Genomic DNA, 23,675 nt, shown 5'->3' with positions numbered 1-23,675 from the left:
AAAAGCAATCTTTTGTAGCCATTACGAGAGAGAGAGAGAGAGAGAGAGAGAGAGAGAGAGAGAGAGAGAGAGAGAGAATTTTGAAATGAAATATAACTCTAATCAACGGATACTCTTTTAATCCCATTTTTCATGTATTGTATTAGTTAACATTTTAAAGGAATACTGAATAAAACAAAATTCGTATACTATATATTAAGTAACTACAAACTAACTGTTAGTTTATTGAAATTAAGTGTCTAGACTAAGTGTCTTACATGATACACACACGTCTTTTTTTTTTAATAAACCGGAAAAGTAATAACAGAAAATATCGAATCTTTTCTTCAAGGGGAGATCATCTCGATCGGTCACGTGGCTGGCGGGATTTTGGGTGCAATTATGACACTGAGACGTAAATCCTATTTTGTATTGAGTTTGTGTATTGAACACGTGTCGGTGGGTGAACACAGCCAATCGTTTTCTTCGGGATCGGTGGGCGTTACCTTTTGCAATGCTATTGTTCAATGACAGGCGTAAAACTTTTCATCCAGAAGAGAAATTTTACCACCTGTTTGAAATCGATTGTACTTTTATATAAGCATTTAGTTTTCTTCATTCTTTTTCACTATTCATGATATTGTTAGGTCGCCAACATGCTCTTGTTTGTTTTAAAGTTATGTTATGTAATAGATCGTACATTTTATATTTTTTTTTATATAGTTTGAAAAGTTTTCTGCATTACATTGCACCAAAGATATCCCCCTGGTATACATAACACACATTATTATCAAGTTGTTTGCAACATAATGTACCAATGTAGTTGGCGTTTTTGTTGGTTGTGATAATGACTCACAGATAGAACCCGATTGAATTTACAAGTCTTAAAATTCGATAGTAGTTAATTAATTCAGAATGCATATCTAGAGTTGTACAAAATATGCAACAATGATATGATCGATGTTTCAATGTACCCTTTTGCTGAATGACAAGGGATGTATCATATACATGTATCTTGGAGTAAAATGTGATGAACAGTTTGTCTCGAAAGATCAACCACTTAGTAAGATTAAGTGAGTAGGAATCTTTTATAAAGTTTTTATTTATGATGAAATATAGCTTCAAACATGCTTGATATTTTATTGGCAATACAGACCTGGATAATCGAGGATTGTACATAACTTAATTGTCTCTGGTAAAACGTGTACCTGTTGTCTCTAACAATCGTGACGTATTTATATCATGAAATATAATAGAACTTCATGTTTTAACATTTCATGATGAGAAAATACACGGTAAAATGTTATTGCGGAGATTAAATACCTTCGTTTTTTGCCATTTGATGTAACAAGGTATTCAGTTGATTACGATAATTATCTATTTTGAAACAATGAGACATAGAGAAATTGATCAAGTGCATTTGAAAATTACTTTTTTTAACATGCATTTGTCAATTGAAGCTCGAAAAACATTTTTTCTCTGTCTCAAGAGAGGAATTAGACCTTAATATCCGTGTCAGCATTTTGGATTTAGGAACCACTATCTTCATCAAAGGTTATTCACTCTGTCAACGTGTACCACGAACAATACTGGGAATAGGTGGGGATACCACTGAGATATATCAATCGTGTATCCAGTTGTAAAATTTAATTCATTTTGCTAATCATAATATAGTTTCAATATTTTATTCTCCATCGAAAAAACACATTGTACATTATCATAATAAAGTTTCGCAGGACGAAAATTTGTTTTACTGCAAATACAATACTTGTAACAATTCACAAGAAACATACACGTAAGTCACCATATCGACAATAACTTTGAAAATTACAAAAACACGTGCAAAAAGTGATGATCTTTAGAACTGTTCAGTTAGAATAACAATAGACAACATGCAATACTGATGACAAAGACAATAACACAATTTCGTTTGACCACGCGATCAAATCCAAGTCAACAGGACGTTTGATAATGATTGTGTTCAGACGTCTTCTTGCAATGTCTGACTCTCTTTATCGACATACAGGCCGTCATCATCACCATCGTTCAAAGAGTTGGCGCTGTCGTTTTTTGGTCGGTGGTCTCCATTGTCAGTAGTGGTTATCATTGTGGCCATCTCGAACTTTTCGGCTTTCTTCTTGTCCTCCATTGTTGTGCTTTTCTTTTGGCTTGACTTTGGAAAAACGCTATTTTCATGACACAAGCTTTTGTTGACGTCGTTGGACGATGCACACTGAAACGCTTTAACAAAACTGCGACGAAAATTTTCACTCAAAAAAGCGTACAGTAGTGGGTTTAGCATACTATTGGCAAATTGTAAGACGGTCAAACCGTTAAAAAGATAAATTTCCCACTCTTCTATGTCATTCTTTTTAAAAGTCAGATTTATTTGGAACACCCAGTAAGGTAGCCAGCAAACAACGTACACCGATATGACTGCCAACACCATTCTTGTGACTTTTCTATGAGATCGCTTTCGCTCTTTAGATTTGATCGCCGGGCCTACGTTCTGTAACCGTAAAATTACGGAAATGTAAAGGACCGATATCAGTGAAACTGGAATAAGGAACCCGAGTAGGAACGTGTACCATGTGAATGCCTTGTCCGCTGGTATTGGTTGACCATCCGGCCAGACGATAGTACAGGTCTGACGACTGCTTGTTGGGTCAGCGTGTGTCGTTGATGAGTAAAGAATTATTGGAAGCATGACGAGGAATGAAACTGACCACATGACGAGGCAGATGAAAAAAGCGATGGTAGTGTTGCGATATCTGGAGGACCTCACAGGGTGGCAGACGGCGAGGTATCTGTCAGCACTCAGCGCTGTCAGCTGAAACACGCTCGCAAAGAAGTTAATTGAGAATAACACAAAGTACATTTTACACATTGCTGCTCCAAAAATCCAGTGTTTTAAAATGGTAGTTACAATGAGAAAAGGTAAACTAGCCAGGAACAGGGCGTCGGAAACAGCCAAGTTCAGTATATACAAATTAGTAACAGTCTTCATTTTGGCGAATCGTAAGACGACGTAGATAACGAGTCCATTTCCGATCAAGCCAACAACAAAAATCAAAGAGTAGGAGGTTACCAAAATGACAGTTTTAGCAGTGATTGACTCGTCTCCGACCGCCGTTTCACTTCTGGTACCGTTGAGGTCGCAGTCGTAAAATGCAGCTTGTGTAGTCCCATTAACCACACTTTCGTTTGTTAACGAAGAAAAAGTCTGTAAGGACGTCGCCATGCTTTTTCGCCTATTACGGGGTATTTCTTCTAAACGTAGCTAAATAGAATCCTTGTTAGACGCACTTTACGGAGATCATCACCGTAAGTTACTTGCTTCCTTTAACTTTTCCATCTGCAAATATAGAGAAACATAATATCAACCAATATTTGATAAATACAAACATAACAATTAAATTGATGACGTACATTCAAAGACAAAGGATTTAATTTGCATTTGTGTTGTTTATACATAATAACATATCATTTTCTGCCCAATTCCATTGGTTAAAAAGCGTCCATATAGATAAGTTCAATGAATTTTAACATTTTCTTAAATATTTAAAGAAATGTAGGATTAATTGAATAGGACAGCTTACTGCATCCTAACATTGAAATCTTTGCAAAATTAATAAAATTGATATCAATGAATATTCAAACATATTATTTAATAATATTTATCTGACATAAAAAGAGATTTGCTTGAGATTCTGACACCCGTCTCGTGTTCTGAAGAAGGAATAAAAGATCCATATAAATCAGAGATTAACAATCAGATAATGAATTCATGTTACTTTGAACAAATGTCTTGAATATTGCAGTATTCAAATTGATTATCAGTAAGGATAAAAGGTTTTTATGCTAAATTCCTTAAGATAAAACGATAAATAACCTGCCAGTAACAAACCTATTTTGACAGTTTTATGTAAGCCGACAGGATTGTAGTGGAAATAGGCAAAGAAAACTGCATAAATTTGCGTCAATTTTTCAACTTAAAGCTTTAAAAAAGAGGAAAAAGCAATGAATATTTAATGCTGTCAACCATACCGCAAGGATTTAAGGATATTAGCAAAAAGAAATCAAGACTTTGTAACTTTGGTGATGTAATGCAAGGCTCTGCGTGTGTCAAGCAGAAATGATGCACACTATTATAACCTTTTATTTTTACTTCTCTGTACCCTTGATTGATATCGATTGTAATGTGGAATTTGGAACTTAAATGTCATTTCTTGTTTACGACTCAAGTGACATTTCATATCGAAGATGTAAGCAGATAATGGAAATTATAGTGAAACATTAATAAAACAGGAACAGGGTTGCGTCTCATCGTTAAGCCTCGTTTATTGCTGCAACGTGACAGATAACTGTGTTGCACATGATGCACTTACGCCATTAATTGGCTAAACAAAACCCGCTGCTAAAACAGCAATTGTACCATGTATTAAAAAGCAACATTGCCGCTAGAGACACTTGAAAGTAAAAGTTGACGAATTAATTTCCGATTGCCTCCAAAAACCGTACTTTTCTGGGCTTCTGTGTCTCTGGTGCTGCATAGCAAATCTTTGTTTTGCCTTGATTAACGATTCAAATAAGCCCGTTCGAAGTGATGCCTATCATTAGAATTTATCATAGTAGAGATTTTTACATTTTTATATTTGTTCAGCAATCAAGGCCCAGCGGGATCAGCTGGGAGTATGAAAAATAACAGTAGCCTTACATCCTGCAGTTGTTTATCCGGAAAATACCATATCACACAAAAATCAACATGAAAAGGGTTATTGGCTTTCATCCTTGAATGTGTTGCATCGTGACTTACGACATTTAATAGAGACGTCCTCGTTTTTCTGTTAGAACAAAGTGATATAACGGGACGACTGTTAGAGCCAATAAACACAAAATCAAAAAATCAAAACGACATTGAAGCTCTTTCTTTTCCTTGGACAGAGGCTTGATGAACATGTAAACTATTCTCTCCTCCAGACACTCAATTTTGTACCGACCATAAAAGAAGGCTATAACTTGCTCGTTTGACAGATGCCCTGTTTTCAACTAAAATTTTGTAACTACTGAGTATTTTTGTGCTCATCGTCATGCACATATGTTATGTTCAACCCTATATGTTTGAATTTCTTTTTTTCTTAATTGATTAGTTCTGGTGGGATTCTTAAAAAAATCAAACAAACCCACACACATCACACGACCATGCTTAATTATCTGTATTAAAATATTAAAACACTTGGGTTTTTTTTTCTTTATATGAAATTCTCCCTGGACAATTTTCAAAATCGATACTTTAATTAGTCCGAGAAACTAATTGAATCTTTATAAAACCAAGTATGGAGGTATTTTTTCTTTATAATAAAATGTATTATTTAAGGTACAGCGTTAAATTCTTAAAAATAAATGTTTTATTATTTAACAAAAGTGTTTGATTTGCTTACCTTAATGGAAACTTTATCCAAAACCCTCACACTAAACAACATGTAACCACGGCTGAAGGTGGTTCTTGTTTCAGAAACAATGCAGTAACTGCTGTACTGAGGAAAGACCAGAGCCCAGAGATCGATCGCACTATATAGGCAAGAGAGTTGAAATGGATTGAATTCTAACAAGAAAAAGCTTGGGATTTACAATCCACCTTTCTAATCTATATCGCGCCTAACCGACACTATTAATTCACCGGAGTACACGAACATCGCAGATTACAAAAAGGTTCCACACAAATCAAGGAAAATGGCTGTGAAGTTACATGTTTTCTCTTCAGACGATTAAATAGAAATCTGATCATCAACAGGTGAACACGGTTTATATTGATATACTTTTTTGGCTGAAAATACATGACCTATATTTTGACTACTAAGATTTGTATCTCAAATACTAGTAATGTACACCTGAGTTCGATTACAGATTGGGATGAAATATTACCCCAATCATACAAAATGCAAATCAATGAAAACAAAGGGAAAAGGTTATATCATTATGTTTGCTGCATTCAAAAAAAAGTAAATTCTTGATCATGTATAATAATAGACTTTTTTTTATCCACTCTAATCGAATTCTTTCGCGAATAAAGAATCCTCATGACCTGTTTATTCTGTTTGTTTTACGCTGTTTTTCCCAATTGTTCATTATTTCTTTTAAAAGAAAACAATGGTAAGATTTGGCCTTGTTCCAGATAGAGGTGTTTTGGAGAATTGATTCGTGAGTTTGACAGGAAACGTCTCGCGACAAATAACTTCATTGATAGGTGAATTTATGGTTCGAATTACAATATGATAATAATTTCTTTTCTGTAAGAGTGTTTGATCGGAAAATCGCATGGTACAGCATTAAATCCGGAGTCCGGTAATTTAAACAAATTTCACTACCAGCATGAATTTGACAGTCAGATATGCTTTGTTTAAAATGAAGAAAACAACAACAGGATCTTTTAGTACGCCTCAATGTTTTATAACTCCACAACGGAACTATCAAAATAGGTCTACCAAAGATATGCTTGATTTATAGAATTTCTCTCTCTCGAAATGTATATGTGTGATTGATTAGATAGCTAGTTAGCTGGGCTTCGTCAAGAATCACAATACCTATGCACGGAAAATGGTTATTAAATCCAGTATTCTATTGCAATCATATTAAAGCTTGATATTTGAGATGCCGCAAGTGAGATGACAAACGAGCGTCTCTTGGCTCGCCATCTACCGACATCACCTAATTAGTCCGAGACATATGTAAGATTCAATACGATTGGCTGTACTGAACAATTACTATGGTTTCATAATATTTCTGAACAAAAGATGCTTTTGTAAACAAGTTCTCTTCAGAACTTGTGTACACCGGTACATGTGTACGTGTAAAAGCAACAGGATGAAAAGTAAAAGTAATATTGTATAATTTAAATGACTTTTAACCACTCAATACTAGTGATCTATAGTGGTGGCATTTTGGACAAAAATCACTAACAGAAACATTGGTATCATACATAAATAGTAATAAACCGAAGGAAAAATAAAATAGTTCTCTTATGGCAAATTTTCGAAGGAAATTTAATGGTTGCCGGCGAAAGTAATTTCTTTGATATTGCATTCATGTTTCAATTATGCTAAATAACTTCCTAATTATACAACAAACATTAGGTAGTATTCCAGACCACACATTTTCAATCAGGGCTCGTAAATTTTGTTACAAATTGCAATCAAGTGTCGGTAATTCAATTTGGGATCTAGAGTAGTAAATCAATACTTAGATCTGAATGTCCTATATTCTACCAATTCAAGGACTTTATTTTTTTAATGAAAAACATTGTCGTATATAGAAAATAGACTTATAAAAAACCCTGAATATTTCCAGAAACCGACAATACAATTGAATATTTACATCCACTTTATATAAAAATCTTTGTACGATTACATTTATCTATATATTATATGATATTAACATCTGTCAGAGTACGACATACATGTATTATATTTCTAAAGTTAATTTTCGAATATATTACTTTCTGTTTTGATGGTAAATTATAAATTGACGTCATAATCTATAATATGATAATTATTATATTTATATATAATATTTACTGTCGTATATGGAAGAAACGACTTTTCATCACATAATAAACTGATCAATGATAAAATTATGTTCTATTAAGCTTTTATCTATATAGCTATGAATAATTTTAAAAGGTCAAGATCTAGTAAATGATTCCAGAGTGTCTTTTTTGTGCTAGAATCATTATGACGTCATATATGATTTGCTGAATCTTTTCCCGTATTTTACGACTTTAAAGGAATTATGTGGAAAATAAAACAATATTTTGACATTCTATATTTAATCACAGGAAAAGTAATCCCGGTTCCCATATTCAATTTGATATCATTTTAAAGAGGAGGTCAAGAACTTGTTTAATGTCGTTTTTGAATAGACTGTAGGCAATCTAGATTTATTTCATTAGTAAAAAATGGACAAAACTCCGAGATTTGTTACTTTATCTTTCATATTTTATATAAAATGGTTGTTTAAAATATGAATTTTTTATTGTGTTTACCAAAAATTAAAGGCCCGGTACACCCTATGAAACAAAGATATTGTTATAAAGCATCATTAAATAAAAATATATCTTGAATTTTATAAACCTGTAGGCACTTTTCATGTACTAGATCTGGACCTTAAAGAGAAATTCAAAGCAAGATATTATTCAATAATATCAGCTAATTTTTAACAGACTGGGGTTTTGTATTTTTCTGTAATACCCACCGAAACCAGAGAGCATTAAAATAAGCCAATGAAATCCCAAAACTTAAGGCGTAATCGCCTTATGAGCCAAGTATAAAGAAAATGCTTGCCGTGATTGTGTTAAAATATTTTTATTTTGAAGAATAATCCTTTTACTGTACATATGTGTTTTTATTTGTTATATCCCGGTAAAATTAAGCTGACGTACTGATACATTCTAAATAATAAGAAACGTTAGAAACGACTTCAAATGAAATAAAAGTTTACTGGAAGCAGATGTTCACCTTAAAACCAATCTATGTTTTAAGATCGATTCATTGTTGTTATTACTACTCATCAAAAAGCAGTTGAATTGAGTAAACCAGAAAACTTAATTTGAATCCAGACTTTTTTCGATACGATCGTCAGATGCATATAAAACAATTGATAGCAGATAGATGATATCAATCAAAGAAAATCGGTTTCAAACCCCAATCATTCCGAAGCTATTCAAACTAAAAAATGCAAAAGGAGGCTGAAGTTAAAATAAAAAGTTATTTTTGCCAAAAGCAGACTAACATCTGATAATTTACCTACAGTAAAGCAGAAACAGGAGCATTTCCTTTCTTTATTCGGCATCTTGTACATGCTCTGTGATGAAACCAAAAAATCTGAATTTAATTGTTTTTTATGTCAAAATAAGTTGAACAGCTTCAATTTCTCTGCAATAAACCAATGATTACTGACCATTATAAGATCAGATAATACATACATTGCTTTCTTTAGCTATAATCAAACCGTTTAATTTGCTGAGACCAGTTTTATCCATGAAATGTGATAAAAATAGGGTTGATGGAAACATTATCGTAGCATGCGTTGTATTGTTCGGGGTTTTTTTTAAAGTTCCGCCCATTTTTTTTTCAGACAAATAATACAGCCGATCTTACGACATAATTAGCAGTAAATATAATTTCAGGTAACTCGGAATACCATCAATGGTAGATGGTCTTGGTTTATTGTTCGAAAAAAACGAAGTGACCTCTTTCAACATTCCATAGGCCTGTGCTCCAGATGAAATAATCAATGTTCATTTGCATATAAATTTTGAAGGCTCAAAAAGCGTACCCATTTTTTATTTTCTTTGAATCGATATGATTAAGTATGTTCAAAATCTTTGCATTTCGAAGTAGCAAACAAGTAAAATTTAACGCTTTTGGTTGTATAAAAAATATGGTACGTTTAAAGCTAACACGTGCAATGCAAATATTAATGACTCGTTGTGTGCAAAACAAAATAGAGTTATTCTGTCGTATGAGAGTAGGGAATACACGAAAAAAAGGATTAATTTCACAACTGTTGAATTCAAACAATTGTCTGCCACAATATTAATCTTGTTTTAATTTGCACATATATCGTAAAAGGAGAGAGTGTCAATACCAACTGAGCCTCAATGAGCACTGATCAAAAGTATTTGTACATTGATTTCACTTGTATAATCATCAGATGTTTTGTTCTGTAGTAAATCTAATACGAACCCCAGGCTGTATTTCTTTTACAAGAAACGAACAAAGGAGGTCATGCTATGTAAGCTATCGATAAAATTGATTGAAATTTTAATCACAATTTCACTGAAATTCCAATTATTTTAATAATTTATGTATATATTTATAATTATAATCAATTATGAAATCGCATATAACTTCGTAAATTCAGAAAAATCACTACTCAACTATGCAGTAAATACAAAATGATGTTCAACTTTAAGTTGTTCGGTATGCTACAAACGCGTCTTGTAATTTCAGAAGTAAGTTAACTCCATTTTAACTAACTTGAGGGCAAACACACGAATTTCGCAGAATCATTTAGGATAATTAATCTGAAATAAACCTGCATACGAGCAGAGAAGGATTACACCTTAAGCTACAGATAATGTATCATCAAACCTGCTTATGCGAAGTCTTGCGTAGAAAAACTTATTGGACTTCCTCGCCGACAGCAACTAGAAAGGACAATGAGATGCCAGCGGCAGCCTCAGCGAAAGAAAGTGATGAAAGTGTGAATTAGTGGAGACATAAGTGGTAAAATTCGTAATTATTTACGGGTTAGAAATAAATGAAGATGCAGATGGGCTTAAATTTAACGGACGCTGTTTAAATCAATTACACACGACCATCAAGCTTTCAAAATGAGCCAAACTGGAATTGAAAATGATTCCTGCTATCATAGAGACCATGTTGAAAAAACCCTAGATAAATTGGACATGTAGATCTAACTCTATTAATTCACAGATCCTTTGACAAGAAGGAATTAATTAATGAGGAATACGCGTAATGCATTCATGATTACAAGCTATTTACTCGACGCCAAAGAGTAAACTTTTGTGATCTGTGTTCGCACCATACGATGCAATGACAAAGAAAGACGAATACTCGGGTAATAGCGAGCGCAGCTCGCCGGCGCGCAGCGCCGGCGCGAAGCGAGCTCTACCGGCAAGGCGTGTGTGAATAGAAAATTCGGACTAGTTGCACATTCATTCAACGGATTTTTTTGGCGTCAGTAAATCGGACCAGTAATGCATCGTTTTAATCGTCCCAGTAGTTCCCTGTAATCATGGCAATTTTTATCACTTCACACTCTCACGAGAATCAGCAAGACAAATTTAGACAGTAAAAACAATAACGATGTAAGCGACATACAGTCAATGTTACCTCTAAAGTTCACCTCAGTACACTTTCAATCAAAAATAATCGTGTGACGTCACAAACGTTTACACATTGATCCGATATATTTTTTCGGAGTCAGTAAATTTTGACCCACAATTCATAGTACCAATGGTTTCCAACCTCACGTTCCAACATCACGTTCTCCCGAGAATCAAAGTAAAACCTTTGAAAAGCTTATAAGATGTGTAATTTTAAGAACATCATGCTTTTTAAGTAAATAAAACAGTATACTTCGCATACTTTTATTTCTCAGGGGAGTTTTAAAGAGTAAGACGACACTTAACCAACGTCAGCTTTGACGTCACAATAAGCACTGATAAGGGGAAATTACTCTAATTGAAGTTATTGTAAATCTGCTGAAATGACCAATCCTCTTAAAATCTTGCAAAGGCTAAGATAAAGAACAGCTGACGAATAAGGACATTTCTTCAGATACAGGAAACAGTTGTAAATTGCACTAATTTGGATGAATGCTCACAAATATTTTATTCACTATAATTACGGTAATTTCCTGAAACGTAACGTTATACGTAGCAGCGCCTTTTTTTAAAGGGGGTGGGTGGGTGGATGGCAGCCTCATCCAAAAAATCTTTGCAAGCAAAAAGAAAAATAAATCATGAAAATTCTAATCCTTCAGCTCTTTAGCAGTTCAATGGTTTCTTTATTTTCACTTCCATTTAAAACATGCAGGGGGGGGGGGGGGGGGGCAACACCATGTTCTTTTAACATGATAAGCAAATATTTTTAAGCGTAAATTAAAAATAAAATTAAACATTCATTATTTTTTTTTAAGTGGAGGGGCAAATCCATGGTAAGTCGATTTTCTATGTATAAATTGACAAAAATGAAAAAAAATTTAGCATGGGGGGAGCTCTATGATGAGTCAAGTTTTATATGTTCTTAGCCCTACACTTTTCAATATATTTATTGATGGTATTGTCAGTGACTTGAAACAAAATGTAAAATGTGAACCTGTACATGTAAATAATCTCAATGTAAACTGTCTGCTTTATGCTGATGATATTGTTATTTTATGAGAGAGCAAAAGTGGTTTACAAACTAGTTTAGATATTCTTTACAACTATTGTTCAAATTGGAAATTACAAGTCAATGTTGATAAATCTAAAATCATGGTTTTTAACTCAAACAGTAAACATCAAAGCATCAATTTCACTTTCAATGGAAATACTATGCAAGTTGTATCAAAATACTGTTATTTGGGTATTGTATTGAAAAGTAATGGGAAGTTTAATTTAGCAACATCTGTGCTTGTTGAAAAGGCCAGAAAAGCATATTTTAAAATGAAAAAAATAATTGGTATTGATAATCCATGTAAGCTCTTAGAAAAACTTTTTGATTCTATTGTACTTCCTGTACTTCTTTATTGTTGTGAAATATGGGGAGTGGATCTCTCATTGAAAGATATTTCAGTTATCGAAAAATTTCATGTAAAATTTCTTAAAGATATACTTGGATTACATTGCAAAGCATCTAATGCTGGTTGTTTGGCAGAATTAAACAGGTTACCACTTTGGTCTAAAATCTCATTCTCAAGCATTAAATATTGGAATCACTTGATAACATCTAATTCTTTGGCATTTAAATAATATCAGGGAACGATCAATTCCAATTCCTGGACTAAGAAAATTTATGGCATCCTAGACAATTTGGGATTCTCAAACATTAGTAATTATAAAAGCACAATCCAACACTTTTTACCAAACATAAAGCAAAGAATCATTGACCAATGTATCCAAGAGCAATCATCAAAAATTTTTAGTTCAGAAAAACTTTCATTTTTTCAAAAATTATATATGAGAAAAAGAAGTCCTTATGTTGATATACTCAGGAAAAGATCTGAGAGATCCTCTATTAGTAGAATAAGATTAAGTGCACATAAACTTGCAATAGAAAGTGGTAGATATAATGCCACAATTAGGAATGAAAGATATTGTAATGCTTGTAAAACTGGTGCAATTGAAGATGAAACTCATTTTCTTTTTCAATGTAAAGCCTATTCTCATCTAAGGAACAGCTATTTTAGTAATTTTTATAAGATAAGTAAAATAAATATTGCCAATAACTTGGACAAAGAAAGATACATTTTACATGTATGTTTAAATAGTGAAATACATACTATTTTAAATATTACTGTTAAATTCATTAATGACTGCTTTGAACACAGATGTCAATTAGTCTAAGGAAATGTTAAACTGATCTATATAGATCAGTAAAAATATATATACTGTACATGCAACTATTGTAAACATACAATGATGTTCTTATATATTCATTGGGCCTTTGCCAATTATTGTAATTGTGTTTGTGCCAATAAAATATTTGTATTTGTATTTGTATGTAAGTTTAAGAAAAAATGTCTACTGCAAAAAAAAGGGGGGAAATCAATCAATCAATCATAATCACAATCACTTTAAAAGAGGAGATGCAGTGCAATGAATATTTATATATTAAAATCTTTATTATTTAACAACATTGTATCTGAGATTAAACTATTGTTCTACATATAAATAAATAAATTATAACAAATCTTATAAACTATGAATAATGAAAATTCACTGAAAAATAGGTATGTTTTATTTTTTGGCATTCAAATTTCACGTTGTTAATTTTATTATATTAATTTATTATAATTCATTGTTTGATCACATGCTGTGCTCGCCCCAACGGTCGCACCGTAAAACATATTAAGAAAAAATGGTAAATATTCATAAATGCAACACGGCATAATCATGTTAAGTATCTTTAATTTACCAAATGTTGGTTGAACATCCAACTGCTTTTTGTGCAATGCTGGTGATCGGGGTAAGGTCATTCGTCATTCGTCGCAAATGGCGGATCTTTAAAATGATTTGCAAAGGAAGGGTGTCGGTGTCGAATCCCCCTCCCCCAATTGAATAAAGACCAAAGCTTCAAATAAGTGTTTTTTAAGGTATAAACATATAAGCAATACTGGTTGTGCTTAAGAAAGAAGGATTTTATAATGGACATCTTTTTCAAATTCTAAGGTTATCCCAAAACACTTGATATTCCATATAAGTACAACAATTAACCATTTCAGATATTTATATCCTGTAAGAGTTAGGCATTAGTCATTTTTGTTAAATATATGTTGTCTGAGCATTCTTACCCACAAAAAGTTAAGTATAAAATATATTAAGAAATCATGCAAAATAGCAACCTAATATAGACATTTATACAATAAGAATGTGTTATCAAAGTAAATTGTGAAACAAGTATGTTACGACATAAAAAAGCCGCAGGATCTGTTCCCTTATAAGGATCACGATGTAGAAGCGGTACTTTGATGGAAGGAAGTGTGCAAATTTACAATCCGTTGAAGTCACGTGACAATTGGAGTGATGAAAATCATAGTTACTTATCTTCGTGGGATGAGTTCTGTGTCGTTTAGAATCAATAGATTCATTGCAAAAGTCGTTTATTATCTAGATATTTAATATTGTGGGGTGTTGATGAAATATCAGAAAGTGAAAAACCCCAGGTGAATTTATCTTCTTCGGCGAGAGTTTGGTATATCAGCGGGTTCGAACGGTAATAAGGCCCTTCTTAGGTTACCAATTACAACTCCGAGCAGCAGGTTCCCATTAGACCTTATCATTGCCGAGAATATTATGAAATGAAAAGATATTAAAGATTCATGGACAGAGACACTTGTATCCATGGTTGTTTTATTTTTCATATTAATGACGACCACCGTCTGTAAGGTACTGAAATGCACTTCCTTATAGGCTAACAACGCTCATTAATAGTCTGGATGAGTTAATAACAATGGGAATTATAGTATTTTATGATACACATTAAAAAATTGCATGCATTTTAGACTGCAGGTTGCTTGTCTCTGGACTATAAATTGCATGCATTTTAGATTGCAGGTTGCTTGTCTCTGGACTATAAAGGTGCATTTTCAATAAAGTCAATTATTCTAGTAGATCTTTCTATAATCTACTGGGATTTACATATTAATGAAACAAATGTGTTTAAATAAATAAAATGGTTGATGGCTTTAAAAAATATCGTAGATAGCGAAAATGTGCACGTTTCATTTATTTCATCATACATTTATGCTTCCGTTTAGCATTTTGCATGTGTATTCAGGAAATCCATTATAATTATTCTTCGTGGAAAGATTTAATACAAGAATATCAGACGGCCATATCAATTGGTGAAATTCTCGGAATTCTAAACTCAAAAAGACATATTGGGTCTTGATTCTCTGAAAACGTATGGAAAGCTAAAAGATAATATAAAGACAAATCAAATTTAATAGGCTATTTGTAGCTGCGCTTTTGAGAGAGAGAGAGAGAGAGAGAGAGAGAGAGAGAGAGAGTGTGTGTGTGTGTGTGTGTGTGTGTGTGTGTGTGTGTGTGTGTGTGTGTGTGTGTGTGTGTGTGTAATGGGATGGGGTAGACGTACACCATGCCTAGAACCCCCCTTCCCATCCACTAACTTCATTAATTTTTATCATCCTAATCTATCGGTTGGGGGGGGGGTATACCTCGGATATCTACTTATCTATTTATCTGTAGATTAACAATCTCTATCTGAAAAAAAAAGTGGCGAGTCAGTTCAATTCAAATTTTATTTTTATATGTGTGATAATTAGATAAAGACTGTTTACAAGGAAATGGAGATTGTAGATGATCCGAAAATGACCAAAGTCAACTGAATAGGACAACTTCAATGACGACGGTGTTGGTCTATCTAAGTTTTTCAGTGATAAATATGTAAAAGTTTTACTTTACATATTGAACAATAATAAAACAGACGTTTTGCATTCCAAAAACATGTCAACGAAGCATTAATTAAAAAATGCACCATAACAATTTCAAAACGAAATAAAACATTCAAATTATGTAACTGAATTGTTTATAACTAAACTAAGTTTATTATGCTGTATTAAAAAAGAATTTATAAATATTAAGATAGTTTTTCTTCATATAAGTGAATGTAGATATGACTTAAACAGAATGGAAACCCATCAATATCTTTCTCGCCTAATGTCACACTGACATTCGTGATTTGCTGAGATTTTAAAGTGATTCTAGATCAAGGTGACAGCTATATCTGAAATCTATATTATGCTATGATTATGTTTTACAAAAAGACCCTTTCCGTTTAAATCTACTAGTAGCTTTAGCGCATCAAGCACAATATCATTCCAAATTGTTGATTTTATCAATCGCCGTTCAATCCTTTAACATATTGCTATCTAAGAATCCAATCATGCACTTTGATTTATAATGTACACGCCGAGAGCAGAAGCAACAGATGCTGTAAGCTTAAGAAAGGATGATCTTTAAATAAAATGCCTCGCCGTTGAACTCGCGGATTTAATACCCCGACAAATCCCCAACTACTTCTATCGAAATCTTAGAAATTAATGTGTCTAAGCACGAAAGCACGTAGAATGGAAACTGAGTGGAGTTATGTGCAAATATTAATAACAGTTATCATAGGGACTTAGCAAAAAATGAATGAAGCAATCCAATAGAGCAGTGTTTTTTGAAAACTACTTCAATTATTCTCTGTTATTAAACAAAGAAACACTCAGCAAATTGCATCGCAAAACTATCCATTTACCAAAAGGAAACGAATGTTAAAAATGTATTAATTAATTACCCGAGATTTTTTTGTTTAATCTTACATCTACAGAATGCACATATTCACAAAATGCCCCTTTTACTTGTACAAGAGGCGCATGCATGATCTGTGGATAAGTACAAAGCACTTATCTGGTCATAATTTCTTTTTACTGCAAACTGAAAACACAAAAGCTTATTTATATGAATATTTTGCTTCACTGTGTTCTCTATGTAGTGTTTGTTTGAATCACTAGATCACACAAAGGGTAAACACAAAACTATTTGTTAATTATATATAATAAGAGAGAATTATCGTGTTTACAGACTCTTTTTTATATCTTTTTGAAACATGGATTCGTCCCGAAGTAATTAAATTTGTATCTCTAAAAGATGTTAGTATATAAAGGCTTAGTTTATTGTGAAATGCGAGCAACAAATGATGTACAATGTTACGATAGTTATAAGGATTCAAATGAAGTTTAGAGCGAAACTAAGCTGACTGCGAAATAACTCAGCAAACCACCTGGTAATAATCCATTACTGGACTGTCAACGGTCAACGAAACTTGATACTCAAAACCTCTTATATTTAGCGCGTACAACATTTGATGGAAAATGATTTTAGAGTAGGTTTAAATTGGCGTTTTTCTGAATGTGCCAATTCTTATAATATACGAATGGCAATTAGCGATGTACTCAATTTAGCGGAAGTAGCTTTCCACCAAAAACGCTAAAAAGAGTACACAACAAAATGTGTTACGTTTACCGTATTCTATATATTCCGTGTGCTTGAAATTCCATACGTATACATTCTTTAAAAAATAAGAATTATAATGCAAAACAGCTACAAAAAGAACAAAGGTTTCCTATAAAGAAAGTGTGTAACACATCTTCTTACATAAACACTTAAGTTATTTTCCTAGTGCTGTTTACGCCTGTTAATGGTAACTGTTATAAACGTAGAACAGCTAGATTCATCCATCATTTTAACCAAGAACAGCCCTTTTCTGGTCTCACTTTTGACTGACATATGTAGCCAGGAAAATTCTCCTGATATATGATTTTATATACAAACCGAGTTTCATATGATATAGTCATCTGTAAAAGTAAGATTGCAATTCGTGATACCTTTTAATATTATTCACCATCTGAAAGGAGTAAGAAAAACTGAACGTTTAGGTTTTAAAGTCTTAGTTATGAAAACTTTACAAACCTACAACCACCTTTCTTCTCCAAATCCTCATAAAAGAAACAAGATAATACATTATTAGCATCAACTCGGCACTTTCTTGACAAAGTTAATACATGATGTATAATTAAGAAAATACTGCACCAGATAGTAGGGTTTCTGCTATTTTGAAGATGTTTTTACTCCAGCAATCACAAAGAACATCAGATTGGCAGCAGCTGTAGTCGTATGCGTATATACACTTTTGTCACATATCTATTGAGTGGTTATGGATTATTAACATTGTTGTCTATCAGTTATATAATTGTTTGCTTCCTGGCGTCTATTGAGATATAAAACAAGATACCTTGCCAGAAAATGCGGAAGACGGCAACACGTGATGCATAATTCACATCGAACAAACTACAACTGAGGATGGAGGATGCAAAGTTGAGAAGAATTTTTAATCTTTAAAAGGTTGTCTCCAGGATATTTCAGACTTCAGATAAGCTGTATAAGTTCATTAATTAAAATATTGTTCCATACACCGACCTATTTGGCTTTGGCTTGAAAGGAGAGACAACAACTCTCACCTGCACAGATTACATGCTGTAGAAATTCAAAGTTCAATGAGAGTTTAAGCCACATAATTTCCTATTTTATGTCGTGCTTCATACCTAATACCTGGTTATGGTTATGTTCATTTGTCATCAGTACCTGAATATATAATAACTTCATTAAAAACGCAGGAGGGTTTTCTGGATTGATTACCATGAATATGTGTGATTTTAAAACATGCAGCCTACGTGACTTATCTGAACGGATAAAAACAGTTCAATGAAAATTTGAAATCTTAGTTGGTTGAGCTAAGCCCCTTCTGAATGCTTTCAAACATTATTAAACTATTAAAATTATTATTATTCATCCAATTTGGAAAGTTGCATTTATATATATATATATATATATATATATATATATATATATATATATATATATATATATATATATATATATATATATATATATATATATATATATATATATATATATATACACACACACACACACACACACACACACACACACACACCAAGGCATCTAACAAAATTGCCTGTATCGCAGTTAAGCAGAGAAATTAAAAAAAGATACTATCTTTTTTTACTAAAGATATAAAAGATAGAATCTTTTTATAAAACATTAAGATAAGAATAAGGTATACCTTTCTTATGCTGGTCTATTAATCATAAGCGTCTGCGGAATGTTGTAAACATACATGGTAATAGATGATCTGAACAAGACTTGAGATACATTTGGTACTTATTCTTAGATTACATCAAATAACTTGATGGTATAGAAAATGGAAAGTACAGTAGAAAACTGATGTAACCAAGATTTGACAAGCCAAGTTTTAGCAGCACATTTAATGATAACTATTCAATATATTCATAGTCTATATGTATATATGTAAATATTTATATATATATCTATAGAATAGTATCGTATCACAGAGAATATTTGTAAGAGAGCTGATACTTTCAAAAGTGTTCTCGCAAATACGACGATGACTATAGACTTCCATTTCCCGCCACATCTTCAATAAATTTATGACAAGCAAGTGTAGAACACAGGTCACAGCAAATTAGTTGATGAGAACACACTCAAATACTAGTTTATCAAGTGAATGGAAATTGATTGTGCATCAAACACCCACACCTCAGTTGCTATTAGGAGTGACATTTTATCCTTGAAACAGTTTAAAATACTTAAGGGTCTTTGTAGGTGTTTGCTTTGAGGCGGCTTGCTTGTACAAGAACCATCTGCTGAAATGGGAAACGCGTAGTGGAAGAGGCGAAAAGCATTCATTAAAGGGAACGGAAATTGTTTTCGTAATTATAGAATGCTCTAATTAAAACACTATTTTCTGCCCTATAGACTTAGAAAACCAAACTTGTTTGCTAGGATAATTGATTTCTTTGATCACGGTAAGGAAGCTGAAGGAAGTTTACAATTCTTTGACAATTTTAGGAGGAAAAAAAGATTCAAAGTCCATATCATTGATAATGATGCAATTCAAGGTGCATTTTCTTACATTGAATGTGTTTTTTGAATAACCTGAGTTTTGCAAATGCGAAATCAAATAATTTATTTTCAGATTGCAGCAGATCTAGAATACACATCTTGCATTGAAAAAGTTAAAAGAGAAAGACTAGTGAAGGAGTCTGTCTTCCGTCATTAACTGTCCATTTCTTTCAAATCGATAAGGACGTGATATATGAAATGATCAAACTCCGACCATCATTACTTAAAATGTTTAAAATCATGCCACTTTGCAATTTCTCGATATTTCTTGTGTTTCATAATTTGATAAAAACTTTAAAAGCATTGGCATCATGTCGTTTAATGAAATGCATCAGAATCATGTATTAGTGGGAGACGAGAACCTCCAAAATGTTGTATTTTACACCGCAAAAACCGCCACTATGAATACAACTAAAAGCAAACGGAATGGATAATGGCCCAAAGGACTTGATGTGGATAGGATTCCAGAAGTCATATCAGTACTAGTATGAAAAGTGTAAAACTGCAAATGTCTCTGTATTAGCTCATCAAAATGAGTGTCCTTTTCTTTTTTGTAAACTAAAACTAATTGACTCAATTGAAAACGATACTTGCATTCCGAAAGGATATCGATTGACCTCTGTTGAATTTTACTGCATTCAAAACACGCACACTAGCTGGTGAAAATCAAAAGATAGAAATACCATTCTAACGAAGATTGCCAATTGATTCTTTACTGATTCACTGCTTACATAGTGTATAATGAAGACTACTTGAGAAAACCTGATTAAGTAGAGTGATGAAAAAAGAAACTGATTTGGAATACAGCTTCAAATTCTAAAGTACTCGTAAAGCAAAACAATTATCATACCATGTTAAGATTCTTTCGGTTCTTTACTCTTCTTGTGCAATGTAAAGTTCAAATACACAATGTCTAGATATCCGTACCCTACCTAGTTGTACGATTCAAATAAAACAGATGTATTTATTGATATCATAATTCTATTATTTTAGCAACGTTCTGCACGTTCTGCAGAGACAAATCAATAGAAATGTCATATATCTTGGGAGAACCAATAACCAGTATCATATAAATTTAATCTTTCAGTTCACTGTGTCTATTGAATAAGCATTGACAACTACATTGTAAAAAGGATATACATGTAGCTATGTTAAAATCTGAAAGTTATAATGCAACTATATGCAATATTGTCTATACTGAATTAAAGAATAGCTCTAAACGTGTGTATTCTTTAATCTAAACGTTGGGAAAAGGAATTAAAGTTAATTTTGTTTTGCCCTTGGTCAGGTATTTGATATAAGAATAATACAATGATGACATCCATCAATGTTTGTGTAGTTTCGAAGGATCGCAACTTGTTTCACTCATCAAAGATTATTTTCTCGGAAAATCTGGTTATGCCTGCCACTTTACATGTCTTTCGAGGGTTTAAGAGATTGTTCTGGAATTTGATACAAAAATACGATCAATACTACAAACGGAAGCCTACAAAATGACAGATATGGTTATCAGCGAATTTGGAAAATGTAATTTACCATCGCTTTTTTTAATGAAGATAAAATATTAAGTTTCGGAATATCAATTAAATAAGGCAGCTGACCCAATTATGACACGCAAAGTTTATACCATTCCCACATCATTATGAAAGGGAATTGTTATTTTGATACATAACGCGTTCTTGAATATCACAAACGACACTATGGTAAAGTTTATAGATTCAAAACAAAGTTTTGAAATTATTTTCATTACCATAACACCTTCTCTGTTTTTTCCCATGCTATTGACAAAAAAAAAAATGAAACGTTAAACCTAACAACAATTTGAAAAAAAAACACGATTTATGAAATTATTCATGCTATCAGTTTCTACTGAAATCAACATAAGATTTCCATTTGTAAAATTGCGCATTATATAATAAACAACCAACATTTTCAGGTACCAAAAAATAAATTACCAATTAAACCAAACGGTAGCTCCATTTCAATAATTTATTATCAACACTTTAAGCAATATACACTTCAGAAATAATTATAACGACTTAAGCCATGCATTAGAGTGTCAGAGTGTTTTATATAATAACTTACCCTAGTGACCGATTAGATGAAAGATCCAACGCAAGTAGCGACGTTGTCGTAGGTTATCAGCCGAGCGCTTTAACAAGCCAGCCACAAGACAGAAACTAATATCTGACCGTAGTGATGAAACCGTGTTGGCAAGTGACGTACGAGCCGATATGCTCACGCTCCGGTTGATAAACATCTTGTCAAAATCTCAACTCATGGCAAATCAGCATGCATAATTCCCGATCCGGGGAAAGAAGATGCTGCAAGTTGATTCGATTTTACATCGGTCTTTTATCGTCTTCTAATTTCTCCTCGGATTTATTAGAATGTAAGCCTGGCACGGGTCATTGTATTTGGTACATTGTAAAATACTTAGTCAAAAATGTCGATCGAAAGAATTCACAACTAAATAACTGAAGTTAGCATTGTTAAATCTTATAAGATATAGGTGAATTTCTATAATGCATTTGTTTATTAACTTTGGTAATTAATATGGTAATTAATTTAAACAACATGTTTATCAATTATGGTACTTAAAATTTAAACAACGTTATTATAGTGGAAATATAATATTGTAGGGAAACCATTAGTCTTAAAAATTTTGGCATGAATGGGTGCCGCTAATCACACTAAATACCATTTGCAATCAACAACTGTTAGGCATACTAGAATGTATACATTTACCAGATTTTTGTATTTTGCATATACATGTACTACTGTAAGATACACATATTTCGTGACAAAAACCCCATCGTCGTGTACTAAAAAACCGAAATCAGTAACCAACTTGTTAACCGACTTGTTAAGGATATATCATACAGATACAAGCATTAAATAACAGGTATTATTAAATAGGGAAACAGTGGAACTCATTTGAACTTTGATATAGGCAAATTTTCCCTGATCGTTTTAATGACTAATTCTAATTTTAAAGAGCAATTGTGATGTATTGACACAGAACATGCATGTGACTAATAAATCAGGACTGCAAGTTATAAATCATATTCTAGTATTTCAACAGACATGTCCATCTGTATATAATTGCTGACATACATTTAAGTAGTATTACAAATAAACATTTCCCCTGTATATGATGTAATTTGAGATAATATATAAATTATATATGTAACTCTTAATATAAGAAAACTAATTTGGAGAAGATTTTTTTTCTCAGCAATGTCAACGTTATAAAAACGTGATTAGTTTATAGTAATACTGTCGTCATAAAACTTACAGGAGAGTGTGCAAGCTGTACAATAGGCGTCGTGCTTGAACCTAATCGTTTTATGCAAGTAAAATGTGCCTTTACGAGCAGATAAAAAAACCCAAACCCGTTTTAAACGAACATCCTTTTTATATACATATCATAGAATATTGTCATGTTGGTATACAGTACATGCATAATACTGATGACTTTTAATTGCCACAGTAAACTAATCATGAACCCACTTTGTATATACTGACAATGAAATATTTTGATCCTGCGCATAATCATTCACAGTGAATGATAGATGAAACGAATATATTATATATACTAACAATTCAAACGTGTGTTACTATGGTTTATAAAGTGCTTTTCTGTCAGTTCAAAATAAAGTCTCTATACTGTAATCGCAGTGAAAACACAAGTGAATGAAAAAACATTCGTTCGACCCCAAAAAGAGTCATCTTGACTGCAAACAGCCATCCAATTAACGTGCGTATTCATATGCGTATTAAAAGCAGAAACGAAATCTTTTCAGACATTACTCAGAAATCAACCTTGGACACCAGTCACCTTTGTCCTTTGTAACCATAAAGACGCCTGACATAAGTTGATAATAAGGACTATTTA

At 32.6% G+C, this 23,675-nt stretch overlaps 1 protein-coding gene and 1 pseudogene across 2 annotated transcripts; one reads left to right on the top strand and one right to left on the bottom strand.

The window, feature by feature from the left end:
- Positions 1-1,648: 1,648 nt before the first annotated feature.
- LOC128167546 (somatostatin receptor type 2-like) lies at positions 1,649-22,015 on the bottom strand. 2 transcript variants are annotated; one of them, XM_052833330.1, is made up of 3 exons: positions 21,863-22,015; positions 5,421-5,550; positions 1,649-3,334 (listed from the first exon to the last, which is right to left on the bottom strand). In XM_052833330.1, exon 3 carries the CDS (start codon positions 3,218-3,220, stop codon positions 1,961-1,963), a length of 1,260 nt encoding a protein of 419 aa, XP_052689290.1. In that variant the 5' UTR covers positions 3,221-3,334; positions 5,421-5,550; positions 21,863-22,015; the 3' UTR covers positions 1,649-1,960. The 2 variants fall into 2 exon arrangements, with proteins under 2 accessions (XP_052689290.1, XP_052689291.1); XM_052833331.1 differs by lacking the exon at positions 5,421-5,550.
- On the top strand, positions 12,026-13,261 carry LOC128167547 (uncharacterized; annotated as a pseudogene).
- Positions 22,016-23,675: the final 1,660 nt, after the last annotated feature.

This window comes from Crassostrea angulata, chromosome 10 (genome assembly GCF_025612915.1).
Source record: "Crassostrea angulata isolate pt1a10 chromosome 10, ASM2561291v2, whole genome shotgun sequence".
Taxonomy (NCBI): Eukaryota; Metazoa; Mollusca; class Bivalvia; order Ostreida; family Ostreidae; genus Magallana; species Magallana angulata.
This window is presented reverse-complemented; position numbering and strand designations above follow the sequence as displayed.